General features: G+C 41.7%; 1 protein-coding gene across 1 annotated transcript in view; it reads left to right on the top strand.

The window, feature by feature from the left end:
• Positions 1–22,307, top strand: part of lrmda (leucine rich melanocyte differentiation associated) — a 217,199-nt gene that overhangs the window by 129,510 nt on the left and 65,382 nt on the right. The window contains exons 3-5 of the mRNA XM_080482027.1: positions 15,545–15,671; positions 17,024–17,163; positions 20,998–21,124. Coding sequence (XP_080338153.1) covers positions 15,545–15,671; positions 17,024–17,163; positions 20,998–21,124 — 394 coding nt within the window. The remainder of the gene's footprint in view (positions 1–15,544; positions 15,672–17,023; positions 17,164–20,997; positions 21,125–22,307) is intronic.

A 22,307-nucleotide genomic window follows, 5' to 3' on the forward strand; every position in this document is an offset into this window, starting at 1 on the left:
TCTCTCTCTCTCTCTCTCTCTCTCTCTCTCTCGTTCTTTTCCATCTCCCCTTTTTTCTCTCTCCTGGAAATTATCACCAGCCATGTCAGGAGCCCTGTCGGATGGAGGGGGAGAAATGTGTCACACTGCCTCTTAAGTTTCTGATTGTCTAAATGACACAGAATCTCATCATACAGCTGTCTTCTCTTCTGACACTACAATTACCCATAATTCCCTCTGTCATTCACTGTCTCAAGGTTAGTATTTTATATCTTGAACAGAGGGCGAGGACATTTACATTTGGAAGCTGGAATCAAGAAAAGGGACTGGAGAAACACAAAGTTCTCTGCTTTGATATATTTGCCTTATTTAAAGTGGCAATTTAATGAAAAATGTGGGGTTTTTCCAACGTTTCAGCTTAGTTGTTCAGGCTTTTTTTTAATTAAAGCCCTGAATAATCAGATGGCATGACTGAAGTCTGACAGCCTAAAACAGATATTAAAGATTACCTTTGCCCATTATCTTAATAGCCGCTAATAACCAAGCACCTTATTTCAGTAGAAGCCATTAATCAGGTGCAGCCACCAAAATAATATTTCTTGATACTACCTTTCAGAAGGTGGGTGTAGTCTGTCCCGTTTGACAAAGTGTGCTCTGTGAAAATGGTCCATTATCATGCCACATTTTACTCCATCATCTGTGATATTCTTATATGGTCTCTGGGTTAAACAGTACATCTTCCCATCCTTTTTACCCCATCCCTTGAGTAAAGTGTTCTTCAAAGGTATATATTTCATTGCAAGATGACAGCGCTGACACCATAATTGACCTGAGAGCTTCCATCTTACTCTTTTGAAATTCTCTGTTGTAATGTGTGTCAACCAGATGAAATGATTCCCATCTCCACCTTTCTGCGGATTTCCATTTGCAAAGACAGCTGACTGACTGACTGACTGACTGACTCACTCACTGGCATCGGCTCCATTATCATTCTGTTTGAATGTCTGTGATTTGGGGGAGTCGCAGCATGGTGGTGGTGGAAGGGGGGGGGGGGGGGGGGTTCATTGTTTGAAACAGGTGCTCTAACATAAGCTCTTTACATTAGTGGAGCATGTAGAGCTTTTAGATGGGTTAAATAGTTGGTGATAATGTTGGGATCTGATTTTCTTTGGATATAATGGTTTGCCCTGTCTGACAGCCCGCCTAGTCTGTCTGTCAATGTGTCACGGTTTCACGCAGGCAAAATTGGTTTTTTCGGGCGTTCATTAAATTTGCTAATGACTTCCATAATGTTCATATTATTAAATGAGAAATTATCAGGAGTAAGGAAGCTATACAGTACGTTTTAACCTTTGTATCTTGTTTCAGCTTATCCAAAGTATTTTTTTAATGTTATTTGGTTTATAATAGAAATGTGTTTAAAATCGGAGCTTAAATACACATAATGAGGTCTTCTGTTATACATATATACATCCCTCAAATGGAGTAATTAGAGTATTTCAAGCATTTCAGTGGTTTTGAGATCATTTAGGTTAATGCTCTCTCAAGCGTTCAATGAAAGATCCACTTTCATCTTTTCTTGTCTTTTTTATAATTGTTGAATCTGTCTTCCCCATAGTTTTTATTACTGTAGCGTGTCAATCACATTCATCACAGCAACGGCCCAATAAGAGAAAGACCCTGAAAACATTTATTTTCCTTTAAAAGACGGCACCTCCTTTTCCTCCTTGTTCCTTTATACTTTTGCTTCATTTTCACATGTGGCTATAAAAAGACCTGCTCTGTTTTTGTGTGCCATGTCATATTATTAACTTTCACGCTTGCTCCATGAACCCAAGACATATTTTCTTCTTTCCCTCTGGCTAATTGGGAGATTGTTAGGACTGTCTCTATCTAGAGCCTGATGCCCCCAAATGTGTCAATGTGCTGGTATGCTGCTGCTAGACTGCATGTCTTCTTGTCAGTTTGGGACCTGTTTTTCAGAGCGCTTTGTTATTAGATTAATTAACACTGTATTGACAAACTGTGATAGGATTGTGTGATCTTTTCTCACCTTTGGAGACACCCTTTTCATGCTCTTTCCGTCAAAATGATAATGAAACTGTTTTGGGTTTTTTTTAATCTAAGGTGATCAGTTGTGAAGTAAGAGGTAAAACTTCAAGTCACATCTCTGATCTTATACAAACTTTTTATTCCAATGGTGTTTTGTGCGTTGAACAAATGTGACCCATGTGTTTATTTTCCCTTTGTCCAGTCCTACAAAGTAGAGGCCGGCTTTATGTGCCCGAGCAAAAGGGCTTTAGGGGAAGCAGCAATTTTGTGGGGTAAAGCAGGGATGCTAAAACAATTTTTTTTTTTTTTAAAGAGGGTCCGGTCTTGCTCAAGTTCACTGGTAAGCCTGTTGGACATCGAGCTTTGTTCCCCTCACAGGCCACTCATCAGTGGCCTGATGCGGTTGTCCCCTCGCATGTTCCTCTTGTACCTCAGCTGGCCCAATTCGATAGCCTAAGTGCTCAAATTGAGCCATTTTGTCTCACTTTGAAACAAACTAGGACCCATTATGTATGTGTGTGTGTGTGTGTGTGTGTGTGTGTGTGTGTGTGTGTGTGTGTGTGTGTGTGTGTGTGTGTGTGTGTGTGTGTGTGTGTGTGTGTGTGTGTGTGTGTGTGTGTGTGTGTGTGTGTGTGTGTGTGTGTGTGTGTGTTTTAATTCATACCCCTCCTGCTTGTCTCCTCTCCACGTTGGCCTTGGTCTATGTAGGTTGTCAATGCCCCCTGCCTTTCTCTGCTCTCAAGTTTGAAGCGCTGGCTTTGTGAGGGGTCAGTGTTTCCACTCCAGCAGTGTCAACTTCAATCTGGGGCGATTTGGTGTGAAATGTGTGCCATGGTGTGGGGGCTTGCAGGTCAAAGCCCCAGTAATTGATGTTGCTTATTCATCTGCTTTTCCTTGTCTGCTCTCACCACAGCACAGCAGCCGTTTTTGTTTGTCTAAATTGTTTGAAGATTTACTGTAGGTCTTAGGGCTCTGAGAAGCATTCCCCTGCTGCACTTTCTCTGTGTTCCTACCTAGCAGGGGGTTCAACGCTGGGACACACAATGGTTGCCTCACAAAGGAGGCTTTCCCCAACACAAGGCCTGGAGGACATCGCATAGCATGATACTGAGCACTTGGGGGGGACACAATGGTGGTGGCACAAAGAAAGCTTCTCTTAAGACAGAACTCGGAGGACATCTAGCATGACAAGCAGGGCAGCTCTCACCATAATTAGCCATGGAGCCACTCGGACCAATGTCTCTAATGGATCGGTAAATTACCTGTAAACTATGGTAAAACATAGATGTTTATGTTGCTCTTCTAATGCAACATAATATGATTTCACCACCATGTGTGTAACAAAAAAACCCAGTACTCTTCCCTTGAGCTCTTTTGGTCTGCTGATCTCTCTTCTGCTCTGTTCCTTCTGAGAACCCGGACCTGTATGCTTAAGTGCACGGGTGAAATGCTCAATGTGTTTAACCACAAAGAGGAATGTAATGATGGAGCCACGTTTAATCTGGCCCTCTAGCACGTCAGCCAACTGCATGGGTGGTATGTCCTCCAGGGCCTTTGAAGAGGGGCGATTTAGAGAGACGATTTGGATCATTACACAATAAAGAACACTTCATAAGTAGCGAAGTGAGTTGGAGAAATGACGGTTAATGATGTTGACAGCAATTCACCTCTGCTGAATTACAGAAAGATTTTACTCAACTTGCCTTCTTTAATGAGCCTCACTCTGTAAAGGTAATGGGCCAGCGGTAAGACATGGAGAGAAGCGAGAAGTGGGAGACAGTGAGGAGGAAGTGAAAGAGATAGAGTGAAGGGTTTAAGTCTTTTTTTATTCTGTGGGAGTTGCATTGCTGCTTTTGGCATACACTGGGAGGAGAGGCTAACACATACCTCAGCTTCAGCTGTCACGAACGGAAACTACAACTTCAGTGAGAAAAAACTGCCAAGGTTGTTTCATCTTTATTGTTACGGCTGTCTTGCTGGTGCAGATGAACAGGTTTCTTAGTCAATGACAGTTGGCCAATTTCAGTTTACTGCGTCACATTGATGGCATCACGACACTCTGGCTCTGCGTCGCATAACGTGCAACTCCCTCCAAAATGTATAACTATACATTAAATATGTAACTATCTAATATGTAAAGTGACGCAGACCTCAAGGACTGTGATCGGTCCACTCTACTACATCATTTCTAATATTCAGTTTTTCTGAGACGATTACCTATAGCAAGTCGCATTTAAATCGCTAATGCTGCACTCAATGTTCAAGTGTGCCACTGCGAACCATCTCCTACAGGACAGTAAACACTACCAACAAGTTTCATGTTGGATCACGACAGATATTTCACAAACAAGACGCCCTCTAGCGTCATCGCAGTGAATTACCGACTCAGGACTTTAAAAGGTCCAAAATGGCGTCAAGGCAACGGACTGCCATATGTGTCTTACTGACGGAGAAGCATAACTCAGCCTTCAGTGTTGCCATTCAAATTTTTATTTGAGGTGAAAAAATTACAAAAAAATAACGTAACGTGTTGATTCTGGGTCGAAGTAAACATGGTGGTCCAGTGGAAGCCTGTCTTTATGGAATTTGCACGTTCTGCCGGTGTGCACATTTGAATATTCTGGGTAATCATTTCACAATCGCTAATACATTGTTCTATTTTAAATTTTGAGATTTGTTTTACCAATAAAAGATAATCCAGCTTCCTTGTGAAACCTAAATGTATTTACATACGTCACTAGTTACTCATGTGTACTTCAGGATTACTTAATCTCACCCACTAGATTAGTTACTTTTTGTCAGCTGTATTAAAACATACTCACATTTAGAAACATCCCTGTAGACATTGCATGTAAACTACACTTAGAAAGACTAAGCATAACTTTAAGATGACGTGTTGCATTATAAATAGTTGGAGTTTTCATAATGAAATGAGCATTCTCACAGTAAATGTCCTTTGCTTACTTATTTTCTTTGTCTGTCTTGGTAATGTTACACTCCTCGGATCGAATCAGCCTATTTACCTACTTTATGAGCAAGAGCATTGATTCTGGCCTACAGCTTGTTTGCTAGTTCTAATTTTGAAAATTTATGTGGAAATTTTTGACAAAAACCTTAACTGACAGCGCGACAGTTGATTTGCAGCTCAATTATTTTTTTTTTCTCCTCCATTTAACTGTCATTCCATCAAAGTAGCATATCAGTCGGTGTCTTTGAGTGTCTCACGCTGAATGATAAATATGTACATCCAAACTGGGATTTGGTGCCAATTATGCATCGACGGAGATGTCACGGAGAATGTAACATTTAAATTAAAATGATGGCATTCAATTTCAGACTGCCTTGTGCGGTGACACGTTCTATTATCTCCTCTCAAGGTGTAAGACGAGGCAAAAACAACAACAATGAAAGAACAAACTATCCCAAAGGTCAAATCAATAACTTTGTTGCGTCTCTGGTTTGTTTTGTTTTTTTGTTGGCACACTTCTGTGTCAATCATGAAACCTATTAATAGTTTTGTTGGATGCAAAGCGTGCCTCTGGTGTGTACTGTCACGCTCATTAAGGGCCTGAAAACCTTACAGCTTCTACTAAATAGTTGCAAACTGTACTTGCGGCATGTTTAGGAATCCACCGTCATAATCTCATGCACCTGTATTGATTTCTTTATGGTGTATTTACATCAGCAATATAATCGTATTAGGTTAGGCAGCAAACTCTGTTTCACATGGGGAAAAAAATACAAGGCCTGATGCATTAATTGGCAGGAATACTTGTCTAATTATCACTTTTCTACTTGCTCTCCATGCTGAGATTATGTAATTATCTTTTTGAAACACTGTGGAACGACACTGCTTTTTTTGTGTGTGTCATTTTTGAGACGGCGCTGTACCTGACACTCAGCAAGCCACTTAATAATATGCCAGAAAGGCAGCTAATTATATCATAATAATGGCTTGATGAAAGCAATAAGGCAGGGCCGGTAAATGAATGATAGCACTGTTCGACTGCTCAAGTCGTATGTTTGTCTTAAATTACTGGAATGCCACCAAAAAAAAAAAAATTATAGAAAAAAGAGGCTCTTTAATTACCAGTGTGTTTGTGCATTAAGTCACTTAAATTTGAGGGTCTTTGTATTTGTTATCATTATGCAAATCAGAGCCCATGCTAAATGATGTGTTTTTCTGCAGTGATATTTCCAACAAATTGTATTGCTTATCATGTTAATTACTTTATGTTTACAAGGCCCCCCCAAGCTAGGATATCCCAATTAAAGACGACACCTGTTCTATTTGCGGGATTTGTATTTGTTACATGTGTCATTACATGTCCTCCTGCGGAGCAGAGGTTTGTCAGGGGGGAAGAACCACCGCTTAGACCCCTTACTGGGCTTCCAGATTTTGCCCTGCTGCAAACGTGCTAGGCGGGCTGGTGTTGTCTTGTTATGAGATTCGTAACAGGGAAGAGGCAGGAACACAGCTGACACGCACACATCCGTAGGACGGGGGAGGAGGGGGGTAGATGGGTAATCTGACGGAGGGCGAGCCTGAGCACCAGCAGCGGCGGCGGCATCAACAGCAGCAGCCGTAGACTGCTTTCGAAACTTTTTAATTAGCACTAATTACCTTTGCAGGAAAATGTTGAGGCTTGATAGGATTTGTGTCAGCAAGTGGGAGATCAAAGATTGTGGTGCTGTGCATTTTAATCTGAACACTGAGGGGTAATAGGGAGCTGTTTGTGTGTTTCGAGAGAGGGTGAGAGGAGGGACGGCATCCCAGGTGGTACTGGAGTACTCTACCTCCAGTAATGCCGTCTACCAATCAAACCACAGGTCCCGTCACATTATAAAATTCTCCACTAATATAAAGAAATTAACTTTTTTTTTTTTTCTTAAATTGTTGAGTTGAATTATTACTTTCGCTCACTTTGTTCATTTTCTCCTTTATCTGCGAGCGCGCATTCCTCAGTCCCAGTGTGTGTGTGTGTGTGTGTGTGTGTGTGCGCACACGCTTGTGGTTTTGTGTGCGCTGCTCCATCACACTGACAGCCTTTTCATAGAGGTGGTTTTTAATGCATGCCTGGACATCACTGTGGCAGGGTCATCCATCAGACATCAAGACAACATCGATCATTTGCCATGAAGAGAGCGCGGGGTAGTGATTATTTGCTATTAGGTGGATGCTGAGGCATACAAATGGCTGGCAGTTGACAGTTGAACTCACTCTAACGTAATGTGGGATGGCTCCCTCTCTCAGGGAAATGTTGACAAGCACTGAGCCTGAACACTGTAATGACAGAGTGTACGGGCAGACAGCGCTGAGGGATTCTTCCTCACCCATCACAGCATCTATTATTTAATATTTTTTTTCTTTTTTTGTTCTATTGGAAAGACAAGAGTTCATTTCTTGCGTCATGATATACATTTCCTATATGTTTCTGCATCATGATAAAGTCTTTACCAGTTATTGCAATATGCTTTGCCTGATTGACCCCATTGTAGTAGTTTTACGGTGTTATGTACACTTAAAGAAATGTGAGCCTTGTGTAGCATGCATGAGAGATTGCGTGTGCTTGTTTGTGCCGCATTGATGTCCTCGCTGACTGAGATGCCATCAGCGAATTGATTTTCAGCTCCTGTTCACTGAGAGAGGAGGATGTTTGTCATGTGGATAGACAACTAATCTTTCAATACAAACATTCACAAGACACATGGCCTTACTCTGAGCACAGTCCAGGCACGGCGAGGAGAGGAAGTGTTGTGTTGGCTATGATGATGTATTTCAGACTGATGATGTATTTCACAGCGTACAATTTGGTGTTGTGCACCGGAGCCAGCTGTCATTCTGTCTGTAGCGGAGCGACACTTGGTGAAACTTGAAAAGAGATGTCTACCATTTCAGCAGCAGTTTCTCAATTTCTCTCCTCACTGGGAGCCTCTGTTACCTCAGTTAGGTCGTCATTAGAGCTTAGACTTCATCCTGGGCCATGCTGGGGTCAAGCAAGGCTTATAAGGTTGAAACTGTCTGTCAAAACCTTATCCCTTGGTCCAGGGTCAGTCCGGGGTCGTTCATCGGACAGGGATTTGGGAAAGCATGAGGCTAGTTGAGGCTGACCTCAGTACAGTGCCTTTGATTTTATCTGGCCCTCAATCTATGCGAGTGTGAGTGTGGAGAGGCCGTCTGAATTGACAGGATCAGTCCCCGTCTGATTCACCGTGCTCTCACCCCCTCTGCCAGTGCTAATGACATTGAGGGAGAATATTAACCTCACAGGCTCAGCAGGAATATCCACAGGGGTAGTCTATAACTCAGACACCGCAGGACCCACAGTGGCATTATCATTCAAACACACGGAAGGAAGCTTTAAATTTCTGACAGACGCTCCATGACGTAGACGTTTACACCAATTGAATTTGCACCTCTCGCATAATAACCTCATATAGAATGAAGTGATGAGATTCAACTTCTTCATCAACAAAGGTTTTTTTTTTTTTTCTAATTATATTTCACAGATTTTCTTCTTGCTTGAAATTTTTTTATTTATTTTTCGCTCTGTAAAAGGATATTTTTGTTTTTGGAGATGATGTAACCGTCTGTAAAGTTCAATCTGACACGCCACCACCAATTGACAGCTTTGTAGCTAGTGATGCTTTTACAACATAGACTATCAGAAGCAAGCAAAGCACAGTATTCAAAACAGATTAGGAGTGAAGCCACATAAAGAACAGATTCGCTGGCGGCGCCAAATGTACTCTAATGATTTGCATTGCCATTAATAGTAATTTGCAGCTGCCTGGGAGGAGACACGTAATCCCCTTTCCATGTGTGAATTGACATGCATTCAGTGGAAGGCTATGTGTGTCCTGGATGTGTGATCTTTAAATGACTGCCACCTGAGGCCTGGCAACACAGAGGAAGGAGTGCCACGCTGAGTGGTGACTGGCTACATGTGATCAAGACAGAGGGTGAGAAGGGGGAGAGCTGGAGGGGAGATAGAGACAGATAATGACAGTCTAATTCACTATCGCCATCAGAGATGCATGTACGCAGACGTGTATAGGCCATAAACTGTAGCTGGAGGGAAGAGTGCTGGAACAGACCTGATCAGCACTGTGTGGAGGTGGTAGGAGGGATGTTTGGGGCTCGAGGGTGTTGCAGGGCATTAATTTGCTTTACAGATAATGTCATCTTATTTAATCCTGATGGTGTTTTGATGCTGTATTTTGGGTATTTTTGTATGTTTATTTGCGGTTCTGGTTGTTCTTTGCTGTGCTTTTTGTCACTGGTAAGAGTGATGAAATGCAAGTGTGCTAATGTGGACTTAGCGTATTAATAGATTACATTTTTCAAATATGTTTAATCGCTGTTTTAATGCTGCGCTCTCCACACTCATCAATGATTGTTGAATCAGTTCACTCAGGCCCTTGAATTTTTATATGTTATTATAAGTATACTTATTTTCAGTGGCAGCTGTGTACGAAATATTCTTTTTAAAGTACTGATTCACATTGTTTATTGTGTTAACAACAGCACAGACTATAAAATGTTATACACATGTATAATGTTATAACACATTTCTATCAATAAGGCCATGGATTGGAAGTGTGTTGTTGTTTTGAAAGTGCTGTCATCAATGTGGTCCATTTCATCTGGTAATGTATTTTACCTAATCTTCAGTGGTTTATGTCTGTTGCACATGTAAAGCGCTAATGGATGCACATAGGGTGTGTCCGTGTAATATGTTCCTTTCCATTTCAGTTGAGACGAGATATCAAGAAAGTATCCAATGATACAAAAATGCTCAATCTTCCACAGGTATATTACAGTGGCTGTTACAGTGGCACTAGTTTAGACTATATGGATTTATGACACAATTGCACATAAGCACCTTATATTTCACAATATTTCTTGACTATTTAAGGCTTCTTTCCTCTCTCAGCGACTGTCTTCCATTCACTGGTCTTATTAAGTTTATTAAAGCCAGTCCACATCCTGGGTGTTTCAGGTCCAGTTCCTTTTATCATTCATTACAGTACCTTATCCTGGCAGGCAATCTGAAGTGTGCTTTGAATAGTCCATTATGCACACATGAAGGCTATCATGGTCTCAGTATTGGTCAATTCATCAAGCATTTATCTTTTGCCCTCTGAACAGAATGTCAGTAAGCCTGTCACTCTGCAGCGCCGGCCCTCAGTTTAGACTAAAAGTGCTTTGATTTTCTGCATTATTGCAGCCTTTAAGACAACCTCAGCTCCCGATCTGCTGCAGCTGTGACTGCTTTCCAACTTCCCATGGAACTGGAGTGGATATCTATATTTTTGATGCACATTGGCTAATAACAACAACAGCAACATTTCAAGTATTACAGTGTTTGCTGGAGCAACATCACTTCTGTAATCTTCACCACAAGTTCATTAATGGAGAAGGCTTTTAGAATGTTTTACATTATTGCTTTTTAAAGTGGGTGACTCATACCCTTGGGGGTACTATGGGGAATGTGTGAGATTTTGAAAATTGTTTAGTGCTTGAATAATGATGTTCTGTTACAAAAGAAAACCTGTAAATGAAAGTAAACCACTTTTGATAGCTTTTGATTCTTTTGATTCAAACGGCAGGCAAATGCGACCCAATTCCAATTTTTTGATGACAAGTGAGCACTATCCGATCTGTTTATTGACTTTCTGAATGTTGCAACACCAGATACCGGCCTTGTTCATGTGTGGTATCAAATCTGATATGTATGTGATATGTATGTGATATGTATGTGATATGTATGTGATATGTATGCAACCGCCCTCTGGTCAACGGTCAAGTCGCATGTATGCAACTTCCAGGTCATTGAGGTGAGACTGACGTCACGGATCTGCACTGGAGGAAGCTGCACCGGAAAATGTTAAAAAGCTGTGCTGTCTTTTTTCTCAATCTCCTTCTTCTTTCCCTCGTCATTTTGTCGGCTCCTATTGCAAAACCACTCAAAAATGGCTCTAAATGCACTGACCAGTGTTGCCAGATTGGGCGGGTCTCCCTCTAATAGGGGAGCCAAATTCTCTTCCCATTTTTCTTTGTTTATTTAGTGCAGTTGTGTGCTTATAACGTGTTCTTTATTACACATGTAATAGTTTTACGGCTTTATTGTGAGAGGTTGAGATTTGGGCTTTCGTTGAAGTGGGTGGTTTTTAAATTGTGTTTGGGCTGGAAACAGTGAGTCAGATCTGGTAACCCTGGTGCTGACTGGTGTAACATTCACATTTACTTTAGTAAATAGCATGCTCGCCGTGATATCACGCCTTCTTACTCTGAGGTCACATAACATTCACACTGTAGTCTCTTGGAGGTCACATTTAAAATGTAGTATGAACAATCATGCAAATAAATCTGGTTCAGATATATTTTTTGATGTGTTTTTTACGAGAGGCTTGGTTTTAAGAAGATTTCATAAGCTTCATAAAAAGTTTACATTATACAGTTTGTCAGTACAACTGTGTCATGTATAGCTTAGAAAAACACTACATTTGACGGCTCATCGCCAGAGTATTTCAAAATGACCACTAATCAGTATTTAGAAACAGATCCGTCAGCATCAGGAGGACAACTGTGTATCACATGTAAAAGAGCCAAGACTGCTGTTCTTCATTTTTCCTGTATTGCCTGAGGATATCCGACATGACACTGGTGCACACCATTGGCAGGAGTGACTGACATTTCAGCCAATAATGGTCGAGAGTTTTCTTCCCTCTGTTGTCAGCAGTGGTTTATCAATCACTATGTCTGCATCAGTATTAGTGTATTGATCCGGTGAGACGGCTCTCCGGGTCAGTGTCTCCTCTCCCGTGTCCTTGTCTGGTTTCGCACATCCTCCCCTGCTTCCCCGATTTCTGCTCCAGCTGAATATTACTATATCTGCTGCGCGTGTGCAGCAGACTGGATATTTGCAGATAATGGAGGTTTCAACACATACAAGCGCCACTTATGCAAGCCTAAAAGAGCACACACACTGATGCACACAGGGCCGTATGATGTATGAAGGTGGGCTTATACAGGCTAAGTGGTAGTCAAAGCGTAAAGACAGCCCGTGTGAAGTATTAGCTCTGACAATGAGGCTGATCATAATTATCTTAACAAGGAGAGGATTCACCGCCTCACCTCGTTAAAGCTACCTCCTTCCTCCCTTTGTCTCTGTCTCCCTCGCTCTCTCCTTCTCAGTAAATGTTCAAATAACGCTAGCTGATCGTGCACTAATAGAAATCTTTTTTTATTTTTTTTATTTTATGTAGAGACAATCCAACATTAGTGTGTTGGTTTATTTTAATGCGGTGCTTTAAAAAATGGTCTATTTTCTGTTTATACTGTATATACTCACTGTCTCAAAACTCTTTCCTTTATAGAGCTCTCTTTTGTTTGAAATTACATTACTTTTGCAGTAAATCTAAACCTGCATCAGTCAATGTAATTATTGCCCCTGTCTTCAGACTTTTCTGAAGGAGAGAGATTAAACAACACAGCGATAAAAGTGTTTCACTTGCTTTCGTTGTGGTGTTCGGGTGTATTGTTTTGCCTGTTTGTCGTTCTCCAAATCTACATAACATTGGGACTCAAGTCAGTTATGGTCATTAATAGTATTACTAACTAAAGCTCAGTTTTTGTTTTGTTTTTCTTGGTGAGAGAAGTTTTACTGCGAGGCTTAAACTTTGTTAGTTTTCCAAAGGCACATATTATAACAAGAAAGCTTACAAAAAAGTAATGAAACCAGCTATGGAAGTTTGCAGAGGGCGCTCAGTAAAGCTGGAGCACATTAGAAGTTCAATCCCCGTACCGGAGCTAATGCTGGATGGGACTCGGTGGCTCTCCCCTGGCTGTGAATTTAACTGATTAAATCAGCCAGTGCACGCTGTAGTGGTGACATGAAAACAACAATTAATAAGGCTCCCTCCTGTGCCATGCGGCTCCCTTTAACCGAGCAGCTAATAACATAACCCACAGGACTGCAACCCATCATACACACACACACACACACACATATGCACACCCACGCACGCACACACAAACACATATATATATACAGGTGGCAATAGTTTGTTAGCAATCTTTGCACACGGTAAATTAAATAATGTTCATACTTTGTGGTACACGGTTGCGCCGAACTACACATTAACAAAGATTATATTTGCAGATTAACTGCATGTTGTGTCGAGTTTCCCGTCACTTCCAAAACAATAACCGCGCTGAAAAACAATAGAAGGCGGATTGCCTCCTTCTGGCATCGCAATACCGCAGCCAGGTTACATCTTTTAATACTTCTACTTTTTAACTTTATTCAACCATACTAAAGTGTTAAGAGTTTCAAATGGGTGCAAACTTTATTGGCAACTGCACCTAAAGTGTTTGCTGGTATTCTCTATATGAGTAAATATACTTGATGTACTGCTGAGTAGGCCTTCTTGCTATTATAAATGAGAAACGGCATGGGGTGAAAACACAAGCTAACGAAGGATTTCATAAAAACTGGCACATCCCTCGGTTCGTCCATCTCGCCGGTGCATTAATCAGACCTGATAAGAGGTTGTCAGTTGGCGGCTTTGCCAAGCACACTGGCTGGAGGCTGTCAGCTGTTGTTGTTTTGGGTATCAAGTGTGTTGCGTGTGTGTTTGCAAAATGTTGGTGTCTTTCAAACTCAGCCGGCTCATTCTGCCTTGCTCTCAAGTCAACAACAAATGTGCTGATTTGTCTTTTTTTTTTTTTTTTTTTTTTTTTTTCAAATTCAAGAAGACAACTGCAACAATTTGCTTTGTAGATCAGAGTTCTGGCTGCATGTTCGTCGTCTGCAGCCGCATGAGTTTCCAGGACTGACTCTGTCCACACAAGCGTTCTATCATTTAGCTGGAAAAAAGAACCGAAGCGGTTAACTAAGCGTGTCGTGAATCCACATATCTACTCAATGAGTAGTTCTTTTGTGACATGGTGATGTCTTCATAGCATTTTACATAATCAGGATTCTTCCACAAATATTTCTGTATATTTCATTCTGCTTAAAGTCCCCACGGAGTCACACAGTGGTGCAGTGGGTAGCATTCTCAATATCCCCAATTTTAGTCTGGGCTTTGGTTGTTTTATAAGCAGTGTTCTCACTCTGAATACGTGTGTTTTCTCTCATTGGAAAAACTTGCATTTGGTGTGAAGAGCCGAGTATAAAAAGTTCTTGGAGGTACTCATTGTCTCCAGCTGGGATTGAATTCAGTGCCCAGCCACCCTAAGTTGGCTAAAATAGTATAGAAGATCACCAGTATCATAAATAAGTAATAATCATTACCTAGAGAGTACGAGTTAGAGGTTTTCACTTTAAAAGTAGGCCATTTGTATAGTACAGCAACCGTCATACTTGTTACACTTACGGCCACCTATTATAACAATATAATATCACAATGTTTTGTCATTTTAATTTGTCTTCTAAAGAGGGACATTACATTCAGACATTGAATTAAAAAGAAATGTGTATCACTACTATATGCTTTGTTGACTATTTGGTACCTCTGTGTACAGATGTGTTTTACAAGACAACTCACTAAATACAGATTGTAGATGCTTGGTGTAATTCTTGGAATTTAATAACTGGGACTCGCAAATGTGATCAATAATTCAAAACGGCATGTTAAATTAAAAAGGTCTGTTGTGTGAAGTGTGAGTAAGAGGTCTTGAGAGGTACACTCTCTGTGTTCTGTCAGATTTAAATGTCAATGGAGTCACCCAGGACACTTTAACATGGCACGCTGACAGTGTGAAGGATTAGACAACACACACATTGCTGTTGTACGGCTTCTATGACTTGAACTTTGCAGGGCCCTAACATTACTTCCAACACCGCCCTCTGTCATTTTTATGCCTGTGTGAATGTGTATACGTGTGAGAGAGGCAGAGGAAAGGAGTTGCGATGACCTCTGACCTCGGTTTGCAATGCGTCATAAAACGGAGCAGAAAGGCAAAATGCTTCCTGTCGAGGAGGAAAAAGTCCTTTGATGCTATGAAGTCTCAACACGAGCCCCTATCACTGCACTAAAAAAAAAAAAAAGTTTTCCTTCCATTCCATCTGTGATTGCGAGTGTATTCCAGTTCCTCTGTGAAAATGATGGATGACAAGTTAAATTTGTGTCTGGGGAGTGAAGGTGAACTGTGACAGAGTGATTTGTCTTGGGAATGGAGGGTTAGGGTCAGGCGAAACTGGGCGCCTCAAGGCACAAGACATTGACAAATTCATCCTGCCCGCCGCATTTCTGAAGCCTTTTGTTTTGAATCCTGGCTACTCACAAGTGACCCCCATCCCTCATCCTGCCAGCCGCTGAAGGATGCCTCACCATGCCAGGGGAGCTCAGCACCACTAATTCTTGTCATTCACTTCCCTGACAGGCCCGGACCCATACTCTCCCGCCGCATGAAAGAGAGGCTGAAATATTTATTTCTGCACAATAACGGCTTGACCAGATTTAAAGCCATAACAGTTTTCCTGTTTCCTTATCATTGCAGGTCACTGGCAGGCCTCAAAATGTTCACTGAGCTGGAAGAGCTGGTCGTCGACAACAATCTGCTTGGAAATGACCTCCAGTTGCCCAGGCTACATAACCTTCACACCCTGACACTCAATAAGAACCAAATATCCTTTCAATGAAAATCCTCACACTCACTCTCTCATTTTGATCTTCCTACACAAGAGACAAATTAAAGGCGTAAGTAACAGGATCAGTCTATACTTTTTGGGGGCTTTTTATTTTCTTTCTCTCTACTACAGTTCTGTAAAGAAGTAGTTTGCGGCGGCTATTGCTTTGCAGGGAGCACTGTATGTGGCAAAAACAGAGGAGAAAATCTTGCCTGTCACAGGGCTGCACAGAGGACTAGATTTTGAACCACAGGGACCTCTAGTGGATTCAGATTTTACAGGCAACACAGCAGATTTTTTTTTAAAATAGCATAAAAGTTTTATTATCACATCTTCAAGAGTGAGACATTGTTCTTTAGCTTCATTTGGTTTTTAAGTAATGGGTTGTTTTTTTTAAATGTTAGAATTAAAGATGATTATTTGCACTTTCATTGTGCTTCACTCCACTCTTCTTTCCTCACTGAGATCAAATGGATCAGGTATGCCCCTAAATACACTCATCTCTCTCAAATGATAAAGGTTGTTTGCGTTTCCTCTTTCCACACATAGTAAACATGTTAAAACCAGAGCTCTGCACAGCCGGCCCAAATTTAAGACACCGACATGTTGCGAAGCTGTTTATGATCAGTCAGAAGTGTGAACTTCCCCCTCTAAGTTTCAGAACAGGTTTAGCAATGTGTCCTGTTTTCCTCTGGTTATGCAGATCCTACTGGGTAACGATGCTTGCTCGCTCGCACAGTCACACGCACACACTTCCAGAGTCAACATTAAAACTGGGACTCCTTGAAGTGTGCATCTGGGACTGTGTGCTGAGTTTGGTTGTGAAGTGGTCGGCACATGCTAATAGGCCAATTATGTACATCCTGTCGTGGCACAGTGCCATTTTAAAGCTGGAGCGCCGCATTAGTGCAGTTGTATTTTGACACTTTGGGGCTCAATTTTCCAAGTGAATGTATTAGTGATGAATGTGCCTGCTTAGGGGCTGTTTGTTTTTTCCACGTTTCGCAAAAGTTTTCCACAGCACAGCTCTGAGAAGCACGGACTGTTTGAACCGCAGGGCATCCATCATTTTGTCACTGTTCTGCACCCGGCCACCTAGGAAATGAAAGAGATCGAGAGAAAGAGAGCGAGCAGGAGCCAAATTGTGTCACTACTATATGCCAAAGCCTGCACCTTAAATTGCCCCTCAGTCTGCCCAGTCTCACAAAGCTACTGACTAGACTCTTTGAGCACCTCGGTAAATTTGACAGTGAAGTGTTTTAGTGCAGACAGGCCTGGGAGGGGCTGTGTGGGTAGTAAATGCTAATGTAATTAACAGTGCTAGGTCCTTGACATCCGCCCTTTGACACCTGACTGATATCGAGGCCCTGCTGGAACACTTGGCTGATGTGACCCCGTCACTGCACTACCTAAGCCTGCTGGGAAACGAGGCCTGTCCCAACCAGCTGGTCAGCCCGGATAAGGACGAGGACGACTATCAGAGATACAGGTCTCTCACTACACGAACCAACTGGGATAATGTCTCGTATGACTGAGGATTAAACATGAAATGGGGAAAATGAGTTTCAGTGGCTTATAAAGTTGCAATTTTAGGCAATTTCCCTTCACAGAATATTAGTATTAACCACAGTATTGTTAAAATAGGCTTTAAGAATACACAGAGATCTTTTGAAGCCACAAATCAAACCTTCTGTTCCTGCTTAATGCTTTATATTGGTTGGTAATGTTTGAGGGTGTTCACCTCCATGTAGATGTCACAATTATCACAATCATATGTTCTACTACATTTGGCTCTCTTCAGAAAAAAATATTTAGCAGCATTTTAGCTCGGCTCCAATAAAATGTAATCTTATAGCAAAATCATAAATATAAGCCAAGCGGGTACAATAAACTGATGTACTGTTTTTGTAGCAATTTCCATTTAGCTTGTTCTGCATATAAAAACATATTAAATGCTTCATTTAAATATATGTCATAGCGTATTTAGCCTTTAAAGAGCTTCCGGTGGCTCCGTGCTGTCTTTATTATGGTTTCCAAACAGTAATGTCACCAAGCTTCAGACTTTAGTTCTCAGACAAGTTGATAAAATCAGTCGACTGCCTTCTGTCATGTTTTCACCAACCCAAAACAAACCTTTGAGGCACACACCACCTACTTGCATCCGGCAGACTGCTGCACTGTCATCAAGCATGGTTCTAATTATTTTACTCGACACCTGAAATGGTGATTCGAACCTTGGTTTAAACAGATAATCATTTTATCCTCAATGTGCATGTGTTTTTAGGCCGGGTCAATTTTGATACTGAAATGTTTGGAGTGATAGCTTTTTATAAGTAATGGGTTTAGAGATGTTCTTCTTTTTTTTTCTTCTTTCAAATAACCAACACTAACATTTCACAAGCAAACTGCGGATTCAACCACATCACTCTAAAAGCTTTGTCAACCGGCCCGTCTACACTCCAGTTTGCAAAATGGATTTCATGTGTGACTAGTCACCACCACAAATGAGTGTTTACTACCCTGCCTTACCAGAGCAGATGATGCATTAAACATCACACTCGGCCTGAAGCCATGCAATATGACCACCATTTGTCAGGGTCCTTTACATGAAATGCGATAAAAGGCGAAAAGCATACTCTCTTTTGTCTGTTTTAGCCCTAAGTGCTTGTTTCTGACTCCGTGTTGCCTATTAATCATTTACCACCCATGCCTTTCTTGAATATTCTTTCTTCTCTCTTCTTGCCCCCACCACACACACACACACACACACACACACACACCCATACCCCCACCCTGTTCCTCACTCTCACTTGCCCTCCCCTTCTCCCTTTTTCACCCCCCCCTCCTCCTCTTCCTCCTCTCCCTTCGCCTCGTGAGCTTATCTTACTGGTGAGGAAAGCTGTTCTGTTTTGACTGACAACGTCTACGGTCCTGTAATGTAATATTCATAATGTGTCACATAGTAAAACATCAATTTGAGCGTGATGCAGATTTCATGTCTGACAAGGTTAGGCTGTATGCAGGTCGTGACAGCACTGGCCTTGGGCAATAAATACCCAGCCCAATGCCTCAGGAGCTCTCGGTCTCTCAAATGAAATACCCTGGTGCGCTGCGTCGGTGCCCCAATTAGTGCAGTGACATAGAAATATAGTATTCATTCACACTCTGTTGTGTAGTCTGCGGGGAGGTTAAATGTTGTCCTGTACTTACACGGGAATACATACACACACACACAGTGGCTGGTTTTAGAACTACAATAACACTTCACCCCTGTGATTCTTTATGTCCACAATGGTTATACAGCATCAGCGAGTAACTCCTCAAATCATTGCCTGTGGAAAAAAAACAAAAGACCACCACTTTTGTTATGCGTGCAGATGAATGAAGATTTCTGTGACATTTGAACCTCTTATCTGTTGGAAAGTTGTCAGTCTGTCCTTTTGCAGAAGATCTAAGGACATCAACCCGTAGCTGGACTTGTCTTTACATCAAAAATGTTTTGAGTGCAACAAATTTGTTTTAGGATTATCATTATTAAACCCACATATTCAGTAGTTTATTATGTAACTCTAATGTTTTGATGATTTTCCTGGAAAGACCAGCTCGTTTCAATTCGGCCGGTTCCTTTTTCAGGGATTGCCTCAGCAACTCGCCGTAACTGACACTGCAGTGTAGTTTTGGTGCTGGATGCCTTTCCTGCTGTAACAAGGATTCATCCTCAGGTCCTTTGCACTCGAGGAACCTTACACCTAACCTGCTGCGCCATAGTCAAGAAATGAGTTTGTTGCAAAAAAAAAAAAGTATATCTATTTCAAATTTGTCAACCTGAATAAAGACACGAACCTTCACAACAAATGAATGGTTACATTTTTTTCTGTCATTAACTATCGAGGAATTTTCTGACGGCTTTTCATTTGAAATCTACCAATGACTTATTAATGCAAACTAACTCTATAAATACTAAATAAATCACAACTTGCATTGTGGAGTTCTAAATAGATAATGTCCTCAAGTTTTTCAAAACAAAGTATTTCAAAAGATCAGACTTAAAAAACAAAAAACAAATTGCAATTGAATTATAATTGAGAGCTCCTTACAATGGTTGCAACAGTCAAATTTAGTTGAGCTAAATAAAATATATTTTGTCTATTTTATATTTTTACATCAGTCGACCGACTCACCACACCCCGCCCCAAAGCCCCCCCCCCCCCCCCGTCCCTTTGGCTTTCTTATCCTCCCTCTGTGCTGGGGTTGAATCATTAATATCCCCACTGGCTGACAGAGCCTTGTCATCTGCTCTGACCCTGTGATGGTAGGTTACCTATGGAGAATAACCTCGCTGCATGTCTCCCAAGGGCATCTTCACATTTCATCATGGAAATGCCCCGAACAAAGTCCCTTTACATGGAGGGAGACGCGGGACGGCAACGGGGCCTCCTGGAATCGAGTGCCGGTGCTCACAGCAGAGAAGGAGCTCTCATCGGGGGTTAGGAGCAGGTCGCTTTGGGCTAATGTAATCGCATTATTGAGAAACCTTTTTGAACTGGATCGTTTGTTTTTTTTTTAATAAAAATCCAAGCACCTCCTCCAGTTTTTGGTTTCCTTCCAATTGCTTTGCCCTTATTATGTATTTTATTTTCTGTTGCATGTCAGTCTAAATCTCCCCCCCTCCCCCTTAACCCAGCGTGTTGAAAACTTGACACGGGCTTTGCCATCTAGCCCCGTCGCCATCGCCATCATCATTTTGTCACGGCTCTTTGCGCACAGGTCTTGTCTGTGCCCATATCCCCCGTCCTTTCTCACCCTCCACTTAGGTGCTGCATGCGAGTCCTTTCTGGCTACCAGCTCAGCCCTGACATACTGGTTCCTCTATCCCTGCCTGCCTGTGAAAGGATCTGTTGTCATCTATGTATTCCAGCCATTATCTTTTGACGTTTCTCTCCCTCCCAATGAAAGACAGAGTGTGTCTGAAAGCTTAGAGCGATATCTGTGATGCTACCAGAATGACAGTTCTGGCAGGCCGCGTGGATCTTCTTTCATGCTATTTATGTGTCCTACTTTTTTTCTTATCAGCTTTGAAGGTTATTACATACAAGGAGATATCGCCAATAAATCTGCATCACCATTAAATCTCTGTAAACACGGTGTCTTTTTAAGGTTGTTGATGCGTGCATTTACTTACTCGAATTTGTGTCAGCTTGATTAGTATATCACAGTTTATGCTTCCTCAGATTATCTGTTTGTCTCGTTGTCAAAAGTCTGACCTACACGGAGGTCTTCAAAGACAACAGTACGGTACTAACTGAGTCGTCTCTTCTCCCAGGTACTTTGTTCTGTTCAAACTGCCCCAGCTGAAGTTCCTGGACACCAGGAAAGTGAGCAGAAAAGAAGCGATGGAAGCGCAGGCACGAGGAGCGTTCATGAAAGTGGTCAAGCCCAAGTCGGAAGCTGTAAGTTAAGCTCTGTTTTTGTTTAGTTTTCTTTTTTCTTTCTTTTTTTTTTTTTTCCTCTTCGAACACTGTTTAAAGTAGTAGGCCCTCTGAAGTATTTAAAGGATTTGTCACATTCATCCCTTTCTTTCCTTTTCCATTCTTCTTTATCCCTCCTTTCTTCCTCTGCATGCTTGACTGTCAGTCTTCCTTTACAGAGGTCTTAGCACCGGGGCCCTTTGAAAGGAGCCAGTCCTCTACTGCCGCTCTCATCGTACATGTGTGTTGCATGTGGGTGTGTGGGTGTGTGTAAATGCGTGTGACCACGACCTGACCTGATTCTGTATGCATGAGTCCAGATCAAAGACGACGGGCAGCTGTCCAGTCCCGCTTGTGTCGCCAAGTGTGACATGGCTGGCGATTGGAGTGACAGCTCGCGTACACGCCGCTCGCAATCGCTTAATTATTTCAAGCCTGTGCATTTATTGGTCCCTCTCTTGTTTTTGGGGCAACGTAGACTAATTAGAGTGAGGACGGCTCATCAATATGCCCACTTCACCCCTTTTTTTCATACGCACTCTTTGTAATGCAATATGAATGAAGGTCTTTTGCCTCGATTTGATTTCATGTAATTGTACGGTCATGAAATATTTACTGTTTGGATCCGTTAAGCTTTGTCGTTTCAATGTCTCTGGGGCGCTGACAGTGAACCTGAGTGGCAAAGACGGATCCAGAAAAGCATCCGGTGACAAATCAGAAGCATGGGAGTCGATGTTCAGGTTTAAAAGTGCACAAAGAAAACAAAATAGTTATTGTTTCAGGCTCGAGCCCCCTTTTACTGGCATTTTATCGTATGAAATAATGCTATGCAAGAAAAAGTAAAACACTGAAGTAATTTAACCTCTGTCTGCCGCGGTGGCGAGATGGAGGATAGAAAATAAACAAATGAGGACCTCTACAATGCTTTCTTGGCAGGGTAAAGTCACTTTTAAGATTTTATTTACATAGCTTGTCAAGTGAAAGGGAAATGTTTGCCTTTGTCGCCATAGCCTAAGATGAAAGCGGAGATAATCACTGATTCCAGCTGACATGACGTGTGTGTTTTTGTGTCTTTGTGTCTTTGAACCTGCTGTATATGATTATTTATTCCCTATGCAAAGCAAAAGGTTACAGCTTTGATGAGAACGTGTCTACCTAACAGTGC

The sequence above is a fragment of the Lipophrys pholis genome (assembly GCF_963383615.2).
Source record: "Lipophrys pholis genome assembly, chromosome: 15".
Classification (NCBI taxonomy): domain Eukaryota; kingdom Metazoa; phylum Chordata; class Actinopteri; order Blenniiformes; family Blenniidae; genus Lipophrys; species Lipophrys pholis.